Here is a 19,470-nt window from a genome sequence, read left to right on the forward strand (position 1 = left end):
TGGTCTACCTTATCAAATGCCTTATTGAAGTCCAAGATAACTATATCAACGGCATTCCTCTGGTCTACTAATTTTGTCACTTTGTCAAAGAATGCAATAAGATTAGTCTGGTATGATCTGCTTTTGACAAACCCATGTTGGTTTTGGCTATTACTTTGTTTACTTCTAGGTGTTCGCTAATTCGTTGCTTGATTATCTTTTCCAGAATCTTTCCTGGTATTGAGGTCAGGCTGAACGTCTAGGGTAGACAGGTGCTCGCTTACCATTTTCTTCCGTATTTCAACTTGTGTTCCTAATCTGATTTTTATGGTGCTGTTTTTGATAGGTTGGATTGTTTTATTCCTTTGTGTAAAGACAGATGCAAAAAATGAGTTAAATAGTTCTGCTTTCTCCCTGTTGCTTGTCATTTTCTTGCCACTTTCTCCCAGCAATGGACCAATTGTTTCCTTAACTTTTTTCTTATTTTTAACATGTTGGAAGCTTTTTTTTTTTTTTGTTATTTTTTACTTTTGTGGCAAGCCTTTCTTCACTGTGAGCCTCATCTTTCCTCACTTTCCTCCTTGATCCAGAGAGGAATTCCAAGGAGCTGATCTGTTCACCTGTTCATCTTATTATCGTAGTTGTTAGCTCCTCAGTCCAGTTGCTTCCCTGGAAGTCATTTTTTCCCCGACACTTTCAATTTTCTTCAATTTCCTCTTTCTGATTCTTTGTTTTTTCAACTTACTCTTACACCCCTTCCTGCATAGCAGTTAGGATAAATTATTCTCACTAGAAGTCTCCGTTAATTGCTTGCACACTACTTTTGGAATTAGGCAAAAATCTGCATGAAATTAGACTATAATCCACGCAATCGTACAATCATAGCTTGGCCACTTTTAGGATTTTCATTGAGATTCAGAACAAACTTTTGAACGGCATCCTCCTGAGCAAATCATGGCCTCCTTCCCTTTAACTTCTCTCCATGGACCTGAACACAGCCATCATGTCTCCCCCAAGTTCATCAAACTGAACACCACAAGTTCTTAGCTTGTCCTCAGAATTCAGACTAAGATAAATACTTGATGTAAAGTAACAGTTGAATGACATGTGTAGTATGAAGCAAAACCATTACTTTCAGGTCCTGCATGTCTGTCAGGGAAAACAGATGCTGTGCCTTTTTTTCTGTCAGCTGAGATGCTGTTTCATCAATGCTTACGGTAATGTTGCTCTTCCTTTTAGGTGAGAACCGGACAACAGTTCCCCTCTCTCCAACACCTCCTCATTTACAAGGGCAAACACAGCAGGAGGAGGAATGTGAATCTGAGGAAGGGTTGCTCTATAGAGGGACTCTTTCTGTCACAGTGTCTGGAGACCAGTGCTTGCCATGGGCTTCAGAAAAAGTAAGACAGTTGAGCGCTAGCAAAAACTTCTTGGACGAAGTGCCTCTGGAGGAGAATTACTGCCGCAACCCTGATCATGATGAGGAAGGGGTCTGGTGCTACGTAGACCACCCAAACATGACCTACAATTATTGCAACTTGAACTACTGTGGTGAGGAACAGGCTTCTATTTCCATGCTCACTGAAGGAATGTAGTATCCGGGAGGGCATGCTGATACTTAATAGAGGACAATTTTGAGGTTCTACAGTGGAATTATTGTTTTCCAATTGTAATTCTTTTGAGTGTAACACGCATTGCTGAAAACAAAAAGTCCACAGATGAGCCCCCACCAAATCCAGGAACTTATTGGATCCCAGCAACTATCATGGCAGCAGACTATTTTTTTCCCCTGCTAAGAATCCATAGGGCCTCCTCATATATCAAGAATGCTCAAGTCCACTGACAGAGAAATCACAATGTTTTAACTAAATTACTTCTTTGTATTTTTCTGTCCCTCTTCATTTCAGAAAACAATCTAAATTATGCTGATGATATTCCTGATATCTCACGAACTACTAACCAGCAACATGAAACTTTCTTTGATCCTAAGACGTTTGGTGAAGGTGAAGCAGGTGAGGAAAGGAATCAATTAAAGAAAGAACATTAGTGAAATTAGAGAAAAAAGATAATATAATTCCTCATTTAATATGGGGTTAGCACAGAGAAACATCATATTTTTCAGCCTAGAGGCTATTCTTTTGAATGGCATTCTACCTCAAGCCTAAATGACTATGGGCAAATAAGAATGTTAAAATATTTGACACAAAAGAAAACATATATAAAACAAAAAAGGTAGCCTGTGGTTGTAATCAGATGATTTGTTTATGGGCATTTTCTTTTTTCCTCAAAGGTCTTATCATTGGAACCTTCCCATTGTCCAATAGGAGGTGGGCGGAGTAGAAATCTGGGAAATAAGTTTTATTTGCTATGAAAAATAAGAATGATAGGAAATCACTACTGAAGTCTCTCTCTCCTTAACTCTGCCTTTTGGGCATATCCAAACATTTTGCGTGCTTCATTCAGATTGCACTAGCATAAATTTCCTTTCTCAACATAGCTGTGTTGACTCAGAGTTAATAAGGAGGCTCATAAATAATACTGTCGTAATAGCTAATTTTGGGATAAATTAAGTGCAGCAAATAGAAAGCCGCCCTGCTTGAAGGAGAATCATGCTCAGCCAATGGTGTCCTCTAAAATGATCCACTGACACACTGCACACAGGATACCACAGATTACTCAAACACTTTGTTGTTGTCCATGATAATGGTTGAGGTTGGTAGAAGAGAGAACCAATCTTCCCTAAGGCAGATGTTTTCCACCTTTTCTGGGCAACATCCATGTTGATCAGGAAAAGTTCTTATGCCAGAAGCTAGCTACTCACTGTCATCTCTTCCTAGCAGATGTTTGGCTTATGAAAGACTTGTGAACTTGTGAACTAGTCAATCACATGTGGATGGGGCTATATTTCCAGATTGTGGCATCCGTCCCCTGTTTGAGAAAAAGCAAATCTCTGACAACACGGAGAATGAGCTACTGGAGTCCTATTCCCAAGGCCGAATTGTGAAGGGGGTAGATGCTGAAATGGGCAGTGCACCATGGTAAGTCTGGTTGTGGGAATGAGATGGAATGGGGAGAGTTTGCTTATTTTCCTTCCTGTGTATGTTTGATTACTGACACTGACTGTATCAGTTGATCAGTAGTGGGTTTCGGCTCCTGTTCAACCGGTATGTTGCAATGGGAGCCGGGCGTGCACCACGGGCACGCACACTGCACATGCATGTGCACCCACCACCTGCAATGCTTCAGCTGCTCAGTGGAGAGTTACGCAGGCGCCATACACTGTGCGTGCATGCGCAGATGGCCTATTTCCTTCAAATACAGGTAAGGAACGAGGGCGGGTGGGCCCTCCAAAGCACCGTTCTGGTACAGTGGCTGCTGCTTCTGGCAGGCACTGGTAAGCGCGTACCGAGGCATACCACCTGCAACCCACCACTGCAGTTGATGCATGAGTTGCCTCTGCCGCTTCTAAAAGAAGTATACCTTGTTAATTTCTATCTCTTTCCTCTTTGTGAACCCTGGGCGGTAAGAGGAACGAGCAATACAAAGAAAAGATAACATGCAAGTCAATTGCAGTCTATCCATTCTCTACCTGTAGAGTGTTTCAATGATATGATCAATCCTGAAAAAGTTGCTTTCCTACGCGCTGCATTTCTAATTTTATTGTACTTAGGCAAGTCATGATATTCAAGAAGAAACCACAGGAGCTAGTATGTGGTGCTAGTCTCCTCAGCAGTTGCTGGGTCCTCACTGCTGCACATTGCATTTTCTATCCACCCTGGGATAAAAATTACACAACCGATGACCTCCTTGTACGGATTGGCAAACATAACAGGATACGGTAAGCGCTTAAAAGGTTATAAGCCTGTCAAATTCTACACTGAGTGTAGGTCATAACTGCCAGGTTCCAAAAATCAAGAAAGTCACACTGAAATTCTTCTAAGGAATTTCCTCTATTGTTTTTTTTTACCCCTAGGCAGTAATCTTGCCAAACTAAAGCAGAATACGTGGACCATTACACATATTGTATACTCTGAGAATTACTAGGGAGGAGCTAACTCTCTTTCTCCCACACAACTATCCAAACTTCGCTGTAGTTTGCTCCGCTGGAATGCACTCCCTCCCTCCTGGGAATGCAGACTACATTCCACCACATAACAGCCTTCTATCATCCCCTTTTTCCTAACTGGAAGGTGGTGTCCTGTTGAAACAGGGGCAGAAATGGAAATCACAAGGACAGAGCAGACGACTTGTCAGCAGGAATGAAACGCCTCAATCCACCAACTTTAATAATAGCATCACAAAATGCAAAGACTAATGACTCCGGCAAAAGAAACCAAAAATTGTGATAGTTGTAATAGATATTTTTGGGTGCAATCCCAGAATATCCAGAGCATTACTTGAACAACATCGGCATTGATAAAATCACCATTAGTCAGTTTCAAAAGAGCTTTACTTGAAACAGCTTACATCCTGCAACAATATAACACAATCAAACAACAACATCTCTCTATAGTTACCCAGGACGGACTTGGGAAGGACTCAACTGGTAGATAAAAATGCTGAATCCAGTCTAAACATCTAGTTGACTGCATGACCAACTATAATAATAATTGATTAAATTTAAATGCTGACTCCCAGCAATTCTGGGACTCCTAAACTCTGCTCCTCTTATTTATAGTTCCATTTACTTCACATCTGCAGGCAATTAAAAGTTCCAGGATGCAAGGTTTATTTCAGTTTAATTTTCTCTATATAGAAATGACCCAGGTCTTGTGGATTTAAAATATTTAAGTTCAAGATATATGAGCTGAGAGAATAACGTTGTAAAGACACAACAATAATGCTTTAAAGAAGTGATTAATTCCTTCGGCCACCTCATTAATCAGTTTGGACAGGTATCTGTTTCTGTGATATTGCAGAAAACTGCTCAAAAAAATGCAGTCTCCTTTGATGCCAACCCCTACAGTTGTGGACTACATATACTTGTGTTGCAGGGGTGACGGAAATGAGGTTTTCTTACAATATGTTTTCTATTGAGAATGACTGAGAATGGTCCTATAATTAACTGTGATGGACACATACAGTATCTCTTTGATTGTCCTCAGTTTGTAGCCCATGTGTTGGTGAATAAAAACATTGCTTGACAATTTTGATACAGCTGTTAAGACCAGTTGAATCTGTTACCATCATTTAATTTGTAATGATAATAAACTGTAACTTTATTCTGTTTGTTAAACTCACAGTGTTCTATCTGGATAGACATTCAATAAAGTTAATAGTCATCATTATATTAGAAATAATAATCATAATATTACAGAACTAACACAAGGGAAAGAGAAATCAATTAAACTACTATTTGACGTTCATACTATAAGGAGTACAGAAAGTTAAAAATGTCCTGATATTAGCATTGCATTTTTTCTCCTCTCTGGATATTCAGATATGAGCAGGGCAAGGAGAAAATTATCTTCCTGGATAAAATCATCATCCACCCCAAATATAACTGGATGGAAAATCTGGATCGGGATATTGCACTATTACGTCTGGCTAAGCCTGTACTTTTCAGTGATTATATACACCCAGTATGTTTGCCTACCAAGAAGGTTGTTCAGAGGTAAGGAGACAAGTTTTTAAAAACTTGATAAAGTTTTAAAGTACTTGTGCCAGCATAATTTAACTATTTCACTGCCAAATATGAGTGACACAATTTCACAATGTAAAAGGGAATTGATACACACAGCCAGTAATTAAACAAATGATGGATATATCTATACTAATGAGGTAGTTTTTTTGAATGATTTAATTATTTTATTATTATTTATTATTACTATTAAATTATTATTGTATCTAATGATTAGATACAAGTAAATATACTGGACTAAAAGACCTCCAAAGTCCCTTCTAGCCCTATGATTCTGAGATTCATATGCATTATATACAAAATCAGTATGTTTTTCTATGTATTTACACAATAGGATAAAAACATAATTATTATCTTATTTAATTTTCTTCCCTCTCATGTCACTTTTTCTCACTTTCCTTTTGTAATTTATATGCCTTCTTACTCCTTATCTCAATTACCAATACTGGAATGTCTGTGAGGTTTTTTCCCCTGGCATCTTGCCACTGCCCAGCACTTTGATCTTTGTACAGGCAACAGAGTCTGTCCTCCTAATCTTTTCACTCTCTTGCAATCAGGAAGGATTGCAGTATTCTTCAGTCTCTGGGAAGGAACATTTAATATTTGCAGATATTCAGAGGTGCTCATAAATGGCAGGACCCCGAATGAGCAATTTGTGATTCTGGCATGATAATGCAAAGATTGGAAGCTACAAAAAAGACTGAACTAAATTTGGGCACACCATAAACAGCCAATGTGCGGAGGTGTTTAAATGTTTACACAATTATAAAGACTTCATTATCACATACATTAAAGGAAGCAGTAATGATTGGGCTGAATAGCTATGCAAGAATGTGTTAAACTCAGGGGAAGCTAGCCAATTTAGTCTGAAGCAGGAATTCAATGGATGTCAGAGCAACCATCTGATGCATTCAATAAATTCAAATCTCACAGTCCACAAGATGAATGCTCCCATACCACTTTGGGATGGTAACAAGCTAAAGGTAAAAAATATGGGATGGCAAGATTTGAGAAACCTAGCCCAATTATCTTTTTCTCTTCAAAGAATGGCAATAAGGGTGGGCTTAGCACTATGTGATATTCAAGTAAATAATAGGAAATTCAGTTCCATAACTACTAATAATAATGTCTAGGCCCTAACCATCCCACTAGAAGAGAGTATTTGTAATTCAGGGTTGAACTGTGGAGCTCTTGATACTCTGAGATGTTTCATTACCAACTAGGAAATTTCTTCAGTGCCATCTAGGTTAGTCTAGTAGTGATCAATGAAAGATTTTCAAGAAAACAATCAAGCTCAGAGAACACCAAGGATACTCCTAGCAATCTGTAGTTGCTTCTTTAGGGGTAACAAAAAATAAGAAAATCAGTATTCACATCCACTAGCTTGGAAGAAATAAAGCCAAACATGATGCAAGAGGCATCCATAGATTAACTGTGTTAGAATTGCTGGAACCAAGATCTAAGAAGTCTTGAGTCCTCTGTGAGACAAAAGGATAGAATTCTGTAGGAAGTATTAGCCCTTCGGCACCAATATCATGTTCAAGGAAAGAAATAATGGTAATAAGTGGTAGCATCCTTAAGAAATAATGCAGAGCTTTTGCATTGTTTGAACTTCTCACTGGCCTTTGTCTGAAAAAGATCATCACTGTCAAATGCAAAATGTATGGTTTCAAATATCCTTGGAATACAGCTAGGCATGATGACAAAGGATTATTGGTCCTGCTTGCATCAGTAGATTGTTAGGCTGTCAAACAATGTGATACGGCTTCAAATTATCTGATTTGTGTTACAATTTTATCTCACTTCCAATTCTGATTTGTGTTAGCTCATTATGTTGACTGGAGAAAATCCAAGAGACATTTTCTACAGGATGTTTACAGCATGCCATACATAGTTGGTAATGAACTCTGCGCAACTTTGTGGATTGAAGCATTCTCTGATATCTAGATTCCATCTTCTTTATCCATTGACAGTATGAATTTGAACTCTGCCATGGGCCTTTGCAGATCAAAATAAAAAAGCATGACGGCAGACCAATTGTACAATTGTTATGGACACCATTTCGACTTTTTTGACCAATAGAAAAATTTGATGACTGAGCTATGCCAGAGTTCCCACCATCTAGCTCTGATGTGGCTGAAGATCCAAGAACCACAATGAAAGAGCTCAAATATCTTAGCTGAAAGTCTTTTAGCTACAAAACGCTTGCAAGAGAAAAACTCCCTGGGACTGCTGAACAAACTGGAGAGTTCTCACTTGTTCTGTAGAAAAGAACCAAGAAATATAGAGGAAGGAATTCATAGTGTCAGAAATATTGAAAAAGGAGTTAGGTTGTAGGGCAGCAGATGGAAGTGTAATTTCACATTTTCAGAAAAGCAATTTTTTTTCTATTTTCAGAGCAAAAGAGAACTTGCGTGGGAGAGTTCAAGATTTGAGCAGCATTTGCAATGAGCAAAATACTCGTGTGCTCTAAAATTGTTTATTTTTACTGAATCTTTCCTTTTCTTCTTGTGATTTCTGCAATCTCCTCACCCAGTTCTTAGTGAAATGGTTGACTTTTATCCTTCCTGTCATAACTTGATCTCTGCCAAACAATTCAGATGGTGGGGGGAGACCAAGAGGAAGGTCATCATATATTGCCCAAGTTGGGCAAATATAAATGATCTGTTTTAATGATGCACCTATCTCCATTATTTATATTAATCTATCTCACTCTAGTATCTCCAAAATTTTTTAATCAATTCCACTTTTGTTCCATAGCCTATTGTTATCAGGATATAAAGGCCGTGTTACTGGTTGGGGTAATCTGTTTGACACCTGGGGTGCAGGGACGCGACAACTGCCCAGTGTGCTGCAGGAGGTGAATCTCCCCATTGTGAACAGGGACATCTGTAAGGCATCCACTAATATTAAAGTCACAGACAACATGTTCTGTGCAGGTGAGTTTTCCTAGGACCTTGATGCTGAGGCAGAAGTAGGCATGATTCTTTGTGTTTGCAGTTGGGTACTGATCAAATAACAGCTTTCAAGGCCCACCATGTAAGGAATAGCAGTCGATCAATAGGACAAAGGAAAGTTATTTTCATTGTATGAGAGGGAAGATTATCAACTGTCATCCTGTTACTACTATGGCCTCCATTCCTTTGCTCTACAGTGAGCAAATGGAATAACTGAGTGTCTTTTTCCAAATATAAATACATCAGTAATGGACACTGAGTGGATAAATAGGCAAAAGAATCCTTCTAATTCACCTACCGTTATGACTCCCAAATTACAACACTGTACAACATAGAACCTCTCACATCTTTTTCCCTTACCTCTAGAAATGGCACACATCAGTGTAGAACAGGGGTGTCAAACTAGCAGCTCGTGGGCTGGATGCATCATGCATAGGCCACGCCCAGCCCAGTTCCGCAAAGGCAAAAAACATCACGCGATCGAGCCTGACATCTGTGGTATAGAACCATACTCTTAACTTAAGCTGCCTTGGATATATCCTAAACAAAACTTAAATAAGGGTGAAAAAATTGTTTCTAATTTGGAGAGTGTTTTTTTTAGATTTCTATCTCTCGTTTCCTCCAAGAGTTCAAGCGGCTTAAATGGAAAATCTCCATTTTACTTCTGTGACCATCAGGTAGTTAGGCTGAATAAGACTAACCGGCAAAAACTCATAGAGTGCATTTCCCTTGGCAAAGCAACATCCACTTTTTTATTTATAAATAAACCAGAAATGAAGCTTCTCTAGCAACTCACTCTGGTTTAAATAAGTTATATTATAATGAGCTGGTTTATAATAGAAAAAAAAATCTCTGGAGCATCTCACATGAAACAAATGAACAATTTTCTGCCATATTATTTGCATTTTATTTTATCATATTTAGAGACCGCCCCTCTCCCTTATAGAAGAACTCTTTATGACTTTCATTACTCCATCATTTTATAAAGCCCTCACAAGATTATGGTGAATTGAAAGAAACCATTTCTAGACTCTTAGCCAAATGGTTTTAGCTAAAATATGTAAAACTTTGCCTCGGAATAAAAATAATAATTGAAGATCTGATATTAAATATAGCATTTTCTGATGTTAACATGTTTGAAACCATTCTATATAGATAGATCATTTAAACCGTGATAGCCTGTATATCTTATGACAGCAAACATGCTAAACACCTCACAAAGTCATGGAGTTTCTGCGTACTAACCGCCAAACCAACGGCATTGTCTGTGTTCACACAGAACAAGAAAACAACCAGTAATTAGCGTTTGGTGTGATCTAGAGTGAACCCAGCTGAAAATAACCCCAATTAAAAAAAGTAAACCTAGGTTTATAAATTTAAGTAAGCCATTGCAGCAAATGAAGCATACTGTTTCTTAAGTATCAAACTGATTAGCTCAGGAACTACATTAAAAGCTGAGGGGAGAAAAACAGGGGGAAAAAAGGAGTGTGCAGCCTCTACTAATTGCTCTTTTTTTTTTTAGGTTATAGTCCAGAAGATAGCAAGAGAGGAGATGCTTGTGAGGGTGACAGTGGGGGCCCTTTTGTCATGAAGGTAAGTTTCTATGCGTAACTACAAAACATAAATGGGCAAACTGTTGGCGTCATAGGCCCACTATTCATCCATTTGCAGTGAGGAACAGAATACAAATTTCCCTTGCTAATGCCACCGTTCATTTCTTTTCAGCAATATTCTTAAAGGACTGCAACTTCTTCACTTTAAGAGCATTACAAGTTAATTAAACGTATCATTAAGAGCAGGAAAGCAGGAATTTAGAAAGGAATAGCTACAAATTAGGTGAGGAAAGGGTGGCTTCCTCCCCCAATTACCATTGGCATATATGACTGTGTGGTACAAGCAGATATACACAGCAGACATAGCCCTTGAATTGTAGCAGTGTAGCAGTGATAACATTGAGCTCAAAATCAGAAGAATCAGTTTCAGACAAAGCTCAGCATGTCAGAACTTTTTAAAAAACAACTGCCTCAATCTGAGTTTAGAAGTCTTAGTAATAGCAATCACCAGCTAGGCCTATAGGACTTTCTTAACCTGAAAAAGAGAACTTTCTCACTAACAGCCCAAATTCTGAAGTTCCTGTCTTGACATAAACCTTAATTTATTCCATTGTGGAATATTTTCTCTATCCCAACCCTTTTCAAATAAGCGTGAAAAACTAGACTCAGAAATGTTCATGGGCTACCTCTTTCTTGCTTATAGTCTTGTAGATGACACAACCCTTATACTGGTGCTGTTCATGTTTCTTTAAATGACCTACACACAGTGGGGCAACAAAGTATTTAGTCAGCCACCAATTGTGCAAGTTCTCCCACTTAAAAAGATGAGAGAGGTCTGTAATTGATATCATAGGTAGACCTCAACTATGAGAGACAAAATGAGAAAACAAATCCAGACAATCACATTGTCTGATTTGGAAAGATTTTTTTTGCAAATTATGGTGGAAAATAAGTATTTGGTCACCTACAAACAAGCAAGATTTCTGGCTCTCACAGACCTGTAACTTCTTCTTTAAGAGGCTCCTCTGTCCTCCACTCATTACCTGTATTAATGGCACCTTTTTGAACTTGTTAGCAGTATAAAAGACACCTGTCCACAACCTCAAACAGTCACACTCCAAACTCCACTATGGTGAAGACTAAAGAGCTGTCGATGGACATCAGAAACAAAATTGTAGTCCTGCACCAGGCTGGGAAGACTGAATCTGCAATAGGCAAGCAGCTTGGTGTGAAGAAATCAACTGTGGGAGCAATAATTAGACAATGGAAGACATACAAGACCACTGACAATCTCCCTTGATCTGGAGCTCCACGCAAGATCTCACCCCATGGGGTCAAAATGATCACAAGAACGGTGAGCAAAAATCCCAGAACCACAAGGGGGTACCTAGTGAATGACCTGCAGAGAGGTGGGACCAACCTAACAAAGACTACCATCAGTAACACACTACGCCACCAGGGACTCAGATCCTGCAGTGCCAGACGTGTCCCCCTGCTTAAACCAGTACATGTCCGGGCCCATCTGAAGTTTGCTAGAGAGCATTTGGATGATCCAGAAGAGGATTGGGAGAATGTCATATGGTCAGATGAAATCAAAGTAGAACTATTTGGTAGAAACACAACATGTCATGTTTGGAGGAGAGAGAATGCTGAGTTGCATCCAAAGAATACCATATCTACTGTGAAGCACGGGGGTGGCAACATCATGCTTTGGGGCTGTTTCTCTGCAAAGGGACCAGGATGACTGATCCGTGTACAGGAAAGAATGAATGGGCCCATGTATCGTGAGATTTTGAGTGCAAACCTCCTTCCATCAGCAAGGGCATTGAAGATGAAATGTGGCTGGGTCTTTCAGCATGACAATGATCCCAAACACACCGCCTGGGCAATGAAGGAGTGGCTTTGTAAGAAGCATTTCAAGGTTCTGACGTGGCCTAGCCAGTCTCCAGATCTCAACCCCATAGAAAACCTTTGGAGGGGGTTGAAAGTCCGTATTGCCCAGCGACAGCCCAAAAACATCACTGCTCTAGAGGAGATCTGCATGGAGGAATGGGCCAACATACCAGCAACAACGTGTGCCAACTTGTGAAGACTTACAGAAAACATTTGACATCTGTCATTGCCAACAAAGGATATATAACAAAGTATTGAGATGAACTTTTGATATTGACCAAATACTTATTTTCCACCATAATTTGCAAAAAAATTCTTTCCAAATCAGACAATGTGATTGTCTGAATTTGTTTTCTCATTTTGTCTCTCATAGTTGAGGTCTACCTATGATGTCAATTACAGGCATCTCTCATCTTTTTAAGTGGGAGAACTTGCACAATTGGTGACTGACTAAATACTTTTTTGCCCCACTCTATACTATTTGCAATTTGCTGACACCCCTCCCCCCTTTGATACTGTGGCACTTCTTTCCTCCCTACCAGGATCCAGCAGAAAAACGGTGGTATCAAGTAGGTATTGTCTCCTGGGGAGAAGGTTGTGATCGTGATGGCAAATATGGATTCTATACCCATCTGTTCCGTCTGAAGAAATGGATACAAAAGATTATTGAGAAACATGGCCGTTAAATAGGAATCAAAATTTGCATTTGCACCTTGGTTTACAGACATAGAATAATTAAACAGTACAATACTAAAAGCTTATGGATGGAAATAAACTGGAGACATTCCTGAATAAAGATTTTTAGATAAAACACTTGGGTTTTTTTCCTGGTATCAACTGCAGGCAATTTCTATGGAATGCATCAGCTAAATCATCTGGATAATGGAAGGAAATCCATGCACAATTACCCAAACCTTTAGAATCTGACAGAACATTTCTGTATTCCTAAATGTATACCTTTAACATAGGAATCTGTGAGGCACATAATACAAGTTGCAAGAAGTTGGCTTTCCTGTTTCTTTGAAGAATAAAGTGTTCTGAAGGGAAAAAAAATTATAGGTAGAAGAGTTTTAACATGGTAGGGATTACAAACAATGCAAAAGTTTTGCATTCAACCACATGCTTTATTCAATTAGAGAAAAACCAGCCTATTTGTGTGTGAGAGATCCCTTCTGCTTGAAAGGCAACAACTGATTTCATCCTAAATGTCACAGAATTGATTCCATTCTTAGAGAGTTTGCTACCTAACCTAAAGGGCAGGCTGCTGAAAAGGCATCTTTGGACCAGTGTTGTCCAAGGTTCATGCCCACAAGCCCAGAAACAAGAAGATATGCTTGTTTGTTAAAGTTTGGCAATAACAGCATTTATTTAGTTAAATATTTTCCCCTGAACAATCAAGGAGTATCCATTGGAGGAGGCTAATTTACAGTTTCATTTGTAACTTCATACCCTTCAACCTCTAGCAGACATTCTGGTACTTCAAACACTCAACGGTTTAAAGAAAAAGGTAAAAATGAAACAGATGCAATGGAAGTATTTAAAAAGAAAAAGCAAAAACATCAACGTAACACTCTTAAATGAACAGACATTTGGATTAGATTTTTTTATCCAACAAATGGTTAAGGAAAACATCTGAGCATCAATTTTTTTTGGAACTATTTATGACAATTTTGCATGCCCATTTTCCTGCATCTATTATTATATTAATACTGATTAATGGGATACTGTTGTACACATACTATTTCTCTCTTAATTTAGAGCAACAGACATTAAAAATGAAACACTTAGAAAAAAAAACCCTGAGTTAACTAACAAAAAGCTACCACTTTAGACAAATACAGTATTTTAGAGGCATAATTTCTATCGAAGTCTTCTAATGCTATGCACAGAAACTAAACATGTGTTTCACAGACATAATGAAAAGAAATCAGGAGAGGAAAAATTAACCGATTGTTAAATGCTTTTTCATTCAGAGCAATAGAGTACTTAGTATTTGTTTCAATATACTAAATACCAACCAGATATTTGGTTTAATTTAGTTTGAAAGCATTCTAATCTCTGTTCATGCAAAAATTCTTTAATTAAATATACATCCAAACTCAGTGAGAAACTCAAACTAGCATTATTTAACACTAACAGGACATACCAAAAGCCTTTGCATATTCTTTATAACATGATCTCTTCTGAAAAAATAATTTTATCATAGGTCCCCCTAAAAATGAAACAGAACCAGTCACGTAGTACTTCTTCTCCCAATGGTCTGATGGAATTGTGATGCTGACATTGGAACTAGCTCATATGCTGGTGCCCAAGAGATATGAGAACCAGCCACCAGGTTTGCATCAGAACTTGTACACTAGATTGAGTTATAGATGATTTTGCAAAAATTAGCTTCTTTGTATGTTTCTATATTGCCAGTTCTACTCTTCACTCAACCCAAAAAGGGAAAAGAGAAGCCAAGAATAATAGGTCAAGCACATAGCTCACTTTGCATTGAATAAGACGCATTATAGATGAGCAGAATAGAACAAAATTCCTTCTCTTCGGAGAAACTCATAGCAGCAACAATGCAATGATCTCACTATTTTTAGAGCTGTCAGTCACTTTTAATACAGCAGCAAACATTTCTCCACTTACTAAGTGAAGCTCTATAAAGACAGAAGAAACTGAATATATTACAGAAGCATCCATTAAGTAACAAAGTTGATACCAATAAATATGTTCTCTATATAATAACTGAGAAAATGTAATCCTTTGAACCACTGACAAAAAAATTAATTTTCTTTTCTAGAAAATATTTCATAGTTACTCCATTGAGAAATTGTATCACCAAGATTCAGGAAGTACAGATAAATTAATAGTAAAAGGTAACATTTATTCAAATGTACTGTAGAAATATTTCAGTTAGTTCTAAGTTAAAGCTAAAAATGGTTCAAATGCTTTAGGGCATTTTGGAAATCAATATTAAAATGGTATTATGAAAATGATAAAAGCCACACACTGCAAGGAGAAAAGGAAAGAAGCTAAGTATATTGTTAGACAAATAGCTAATATAGTTTAGCTCAGAGGCTTCACTTCCAATATTATTTCTAATACTTGTTGAATATTATAATCCAATGTTTATCTCCAGATTCTGTAAGTGAACTCTTGTGTATTATTGAAAAATTAGGGACTTGTTACTATTTCAAAAAATGTACTGAAAGAAAACTGTATGTTAGCAAAATACATATATTTTGGCACCATTTCGAGGCCTATCATAGCACTAGCAAGTTATTATTGTGGTTTTTAAACATAAAATGTATTTTACCCACTTAGATAGGTGCTGATTTATTCTTAAATATTCCTAGCTAAGGCAAGTAATTCTTTATGAAGTAGTTTCAGATGAAAAGGCTGCAAATTAGAATAGGTTTCAAGGCAAATATAATCATCTAAGTAGGAAAATCTACATATTATAGATAAGGACGCTTATTACACCAATTTTCCACCAGATTACATATAATATATGCACCTAGTGACCAATTATATTTTTACAGGTTATTACCAAGCTTGATTGGTTGCAATATAGAACTACTGTATAGCACCAGCGCTATCAGCCAAAGCGTAACAGGCATACATATGTAAATGAAATCTATGTTAGACATAAAAGCAACTGATATTCCAGGAAGTATGATACGGGACATATAATAGGAACAGGGAAGGTGTTAAAGAGACTATAGAAAATCTATGTTATGACACTTGTAGGAAGAGACCTTATAAGGCAATCATGAATAAAAGAGAATAAAAGTCAGCCAGAGTCTCACAACTCTCTAACAATTGTGCTCTGAAATGGATGGATATTGTGACAAATAGTCTGACCTTCAATGGTCACAATATCCATTAACTTCAAAGCACAATGTTTTTGCAAGTAGAGTCCCAAATATCTCTGTCATGATTACAATTTCTGGTGATACATTTAACACAAACTTGCTAGCAGCTTCTGGGATAGGAAAAGAAAATGGATTCACCACGATTATAGTAAAATTAACAAAAAAAACTAGTTACCATATTTTTTGGAGTATAAGACGTACCTTCCCTCCCCAAAAGTGAGTGAAAATTTAGGCACGTCTTATAGACCGAATGCGGGCATTTTTGGCCTCCTGAACCCTCTGCACATTGCCTTTTTCCCCTCTCCAGCCCCCAGAAGCACTCTGCAGGCCATAAATGGGCCATAAGGAGCAGGCTTCTGGGAGGGCAAAAACGCAATGCCCTGAGGGCTTGGGAGCCCAAAAATGGGCCTGTTTTGGCAAAAATGGGCTGCGTGGAACACTGCAGAGTGCCTCTGGGGGCCAGGGAGGGCAAAAATGCAATGCGTGGAGGCCAAAAATTATTTTTTCTTGTTTTTGTCCTGTAAATGTAGGTGAGTCTTATAGTCCGGTGCGTCTTATAGTCTGAAAAAATGTGGTATTTGCCCATCTTAAGTACTGAATACTTCCACTATTTTGAGGAAATTTAGTATTCAGAAAGATTTAAAACCAGTCCTCAATTAAAATTCTAGGAAAATATTTGGAAGATGTAAAATGTTCTGGCTTTGGGTCAAGAGTTTTCTAAAGCCCAATATTATTAATATTAAAAATTTCCTTCATCTGGAATACCTTTATACATTAGTATCTCACCTTTTCCTTGTTTTCCCAAGGAAAGTTCATTTGCTATAGTGACTCAGACACACACTCACTTAACAATTAAAATGCGGAGTCACAATAGCAATTAGGAACATGGATGAACATTTGCCACCAAGTCACTGCTGCTCCCACAAAGAGTTAATGCAAACTTTATTTACAAAAAGACACTTAAATTACTTGCTTCATGCCATGCGTCCATACAGAAACAGTTCAAGGATTATATGGAGAAGTAATTCACAAAAGTAAAAATGAATGCAACAAAAAGTCTCTAAGATTTAAGAGAGCTAAGATAAGACAACTTAACAAATAAAACCAAGTTTTGAGAAATTAGACTGAGCAGGAGAATTGTTTACAGCTCTGTACACGAAAACTAATACACGGACTCTCCTCTACGGTCAAAAAATGCTCACAAAGAAGCAAAATATATACAAATATTTGTGCCACATTGACTTGGATCCATCTCCAAGATCTGCTGTATTATACACAGAAACCAGTTTGTATACATAAGGCCTGCATGAGGCCACTTAACTATGAAGACTTCTAATTTAGTCAACTAAAGATGGATAGCTCTGCAATAGCCAAACCGTCTCACGCAATTTCACTTGCGACTGCTTTTTATTCTCTCCAGTCTTTTTTTCAAGTCATCAATATTGGATGCTGTAGAAGAGGAATTGGTACTTCCAATGCCAGTATGGGTCTGATTGGAGTCCAGATCAATGTGCTGGTATTGTTCCCGTGATTCGCGGAGCTGGGAAAGCTTACTATGGAGCATATCTGTAGAGGAAGCAACAGTGGGGACTGATGGCTTGGACAGTGTGGTGGCCAGTGACGCTCTGTCTTCTTGCTGTGGGGAGAGATATTGAAAACTCTTATTCAAAAAGTGCTTATCATATTTTTCCCAAATCAAGAAGATTGGCTCTAACAATACCACTATAACTAATCTTCTTAAGAAGAGGTTTACTTAAGTTTTAGAAATGTAAAATATACATTTAAAATGAAAGAATGCTAAACATTTATCCTATTCTTTATCTTCACTATGGCCAAGGTCATAAACAGAATTAACATTTTCTTGCAATGTTTTTTTTAAAGTGTGGGGTATGCAGCTTTGCTCATTATCTTCATCTATGCTGATATAATAATTTTAAACTTATGATATACACTGGAAAAAAAAATCCCCAGTAACCAAAGAGTGAAATATGGATTTGTGGCATAACTCAGGTTTTTTTTGCAATGGTGCTTAAAGGTTGGTAAACCCTTTTGAATTTTCAATAATTCTGTATAACTGTGATCTAAAACATTTACCTGTTCTCCGTACAAGTCCTAAAACTAGATGAAATGTTAAAAACTACATAGACAATTAAAACAAATAAGTCAAAAACTTTCTACTTGTTCTACTTAACTACCTTTGCATTGTCAAGGCCACATCGCTGCCTGAGGATTTTTAATCTTTCCAAATAGACAGATGGCCCCACCTCTTCCCCGTTTGAATTTCCGATAGCTGAAGAAACTACATTGGTGGGAGTGGGAATACATGATACCTCCATCTGTGGAGAAACTCCTACAAAATAAAAAAAAATCACAAGCCACAAATGAGTCAAATCTAACTTCAACAAAAGATTGAAATGGGATGTTACCTAGGTTTGTATAGGAGATGACCAGGCTAACACTGAAGATGGAATCAAATGCATGCATCAGTCTTGAGTCCCTTTGTGCCCACAAGAGATCTAAGTCCAGCCCATCTTGAATTCCATTGATTCTTATCTACCACCAATTTGCTTTGAATGTTAGTAGTTCAGATTTTTGTAAAGAATCTTAAGCTTGCAATAAACCACGGGTGTCAAACTCACGGTATCACTATTTGTAGATGTTACCTGCATAATGAGAGTATTATGGAATAGCCACTACAATTGCTTAATGTCACACCCGGCCTGTACTTTAAGAAAGTTGATATATTACTTCTGAAATTCCCTACCTGTTCTGCTGACCCTGGAAAAATCTGATAGCTTCATCAACACAAGAACTGCAGGTTCATATCAAATTACCTGTGGAAGAAATCCGCCCTTTGCCTTCCCTTTCCATTTCAATCAGTCGGAGACCTCGTTCTACATAGCTCTGGAAGAACTGTGAGGAGTTTTTTAGGAAGGGCTCAATATCTGCATCAGAATATTTCTTTTTATATTCATACAGCTCTGCCAGGCCCTGTTTAAAAAACAAAATGCCTCAGCTATTGAAAGTTGTACACATAAAAACGGGCATTAGTTCTGAAGATTTAGGTTGTGAATGTTGCAAACTAATGCCAGTTCAATATCATGGCTCCGAGCTGAACGCCCTATTATTTGGTCATTAGGATTCCAAATGGCTCTTTCCTGATCATACTTTAAAAGGTCAGTGCTTGATTTGGGTATTCTCTGTTAATAAGTTCAACAGCTAGGTTCTAAACCTGTCCTAAAGGCTAGCCCAGATATTTATGTGAGGCTGCAAAGCTGTCTCTCCCCTCCTCCAAAAAAAAAACCCAACAAAAAATCCCTGTGAAACTGATAAAGATATGCAAAATGCTCTGTGAACAGACCACAACCTGCATGGAAGAGAGGACTTAGGTGATTTGTGACTGGATATGCACATGCTGGTCCCAGTTATAGGCATTCCAAGTGGGAAAAGATTAGAAAAAAATGAAGTCAGTAGCAGTGAAGAGAAGGGAAAGAAGGAGCTGGGAAGCGGGGGAAAGGATGGGTATGAACCTATTAGGTTATACTGTGCTAAAATACAAACACAGCAGTGGCATGAGGTAC

General features: G+C 38.0%; 2 protein-coding genes across 2 annotated transcripts in view; one reads left to right on the plus strand and one right to left on the minus strand.

The window, feature by feature from the left end:
• The window catches only part of F2 (coagulation factor II, thrombin), a 25,237-nt gene extending 12,471 nt beyond the window's left edge, over window positions 1-12,766 (plus strand). The window contains exons 7-14 of the mRNA XM_032226954.1: window positions 1,219-1,530; window positions 1,887-1,991; window positions 2,891-3,017; window positions 3,650-3,817; window positions 5,420-5,593; window positions 8,381-8,559; window positions 10,100-10,170; window positions 12,566-12,766. Of these exons, the coding sequence (XP_032082845.1) occupies window positions 1,219-1,530; window positions 1,887-1,991; window positions 2,891-3,017; window positions 3,650-3,817; window positions 5,420-5,593; window positions 8,381-8,559; window positions 10,100-10,170; window positions 12,566-12,709 (1,280 nt within the window). The 3' untranslated portion in view covers window positions 12,710-12,766. The remainder of the gene's footprint in view (window positions 1-1,218; window positions 1,531-1,886; window positions 1,992-2,890; window positions 3,018-3,649; window positions 3,818-5,419; window positions 5,594-8,380; window positions 8,560-10,099; window positions 10,171-12,565) is intronic.
• The window catches only part of CKAP5 (cytoskeleton associated protein 5), a 71,838-nt gene continuing 64,978 nt past the window's right edge, over window positions 12,611-19,470 (minus strand). The window contains 3 exon segments of the mRNA XM_032226966.1: window positions 12,611-17,525; window positions 18,085-18,239; window positions 18,724-18,880. Coding sequence (XP_032082857.1) covers window positions 17,280-17,525; window positions 18,085-18,239; window positions 18,724-18,880 — 558 coding nt within the window. The 3' untranslated portion in view covers window positions 12,611-17,279.

Source organism: Thamnophis elegans, chromosome 1, assembly GCF_009769535.1.
Source record: "Thamnophis elegans isolate rThaEle1 chromosome 1, rThaEle1.pri, whole genome shotgun sequence".
NCBI classification, from domain to species: domain Eukaryota; kingdom Metazoa; phylum Chordata; class Lepidosauria; order Squamata; family Colubridae; genus Thamnophis; species Thamnophis elegans.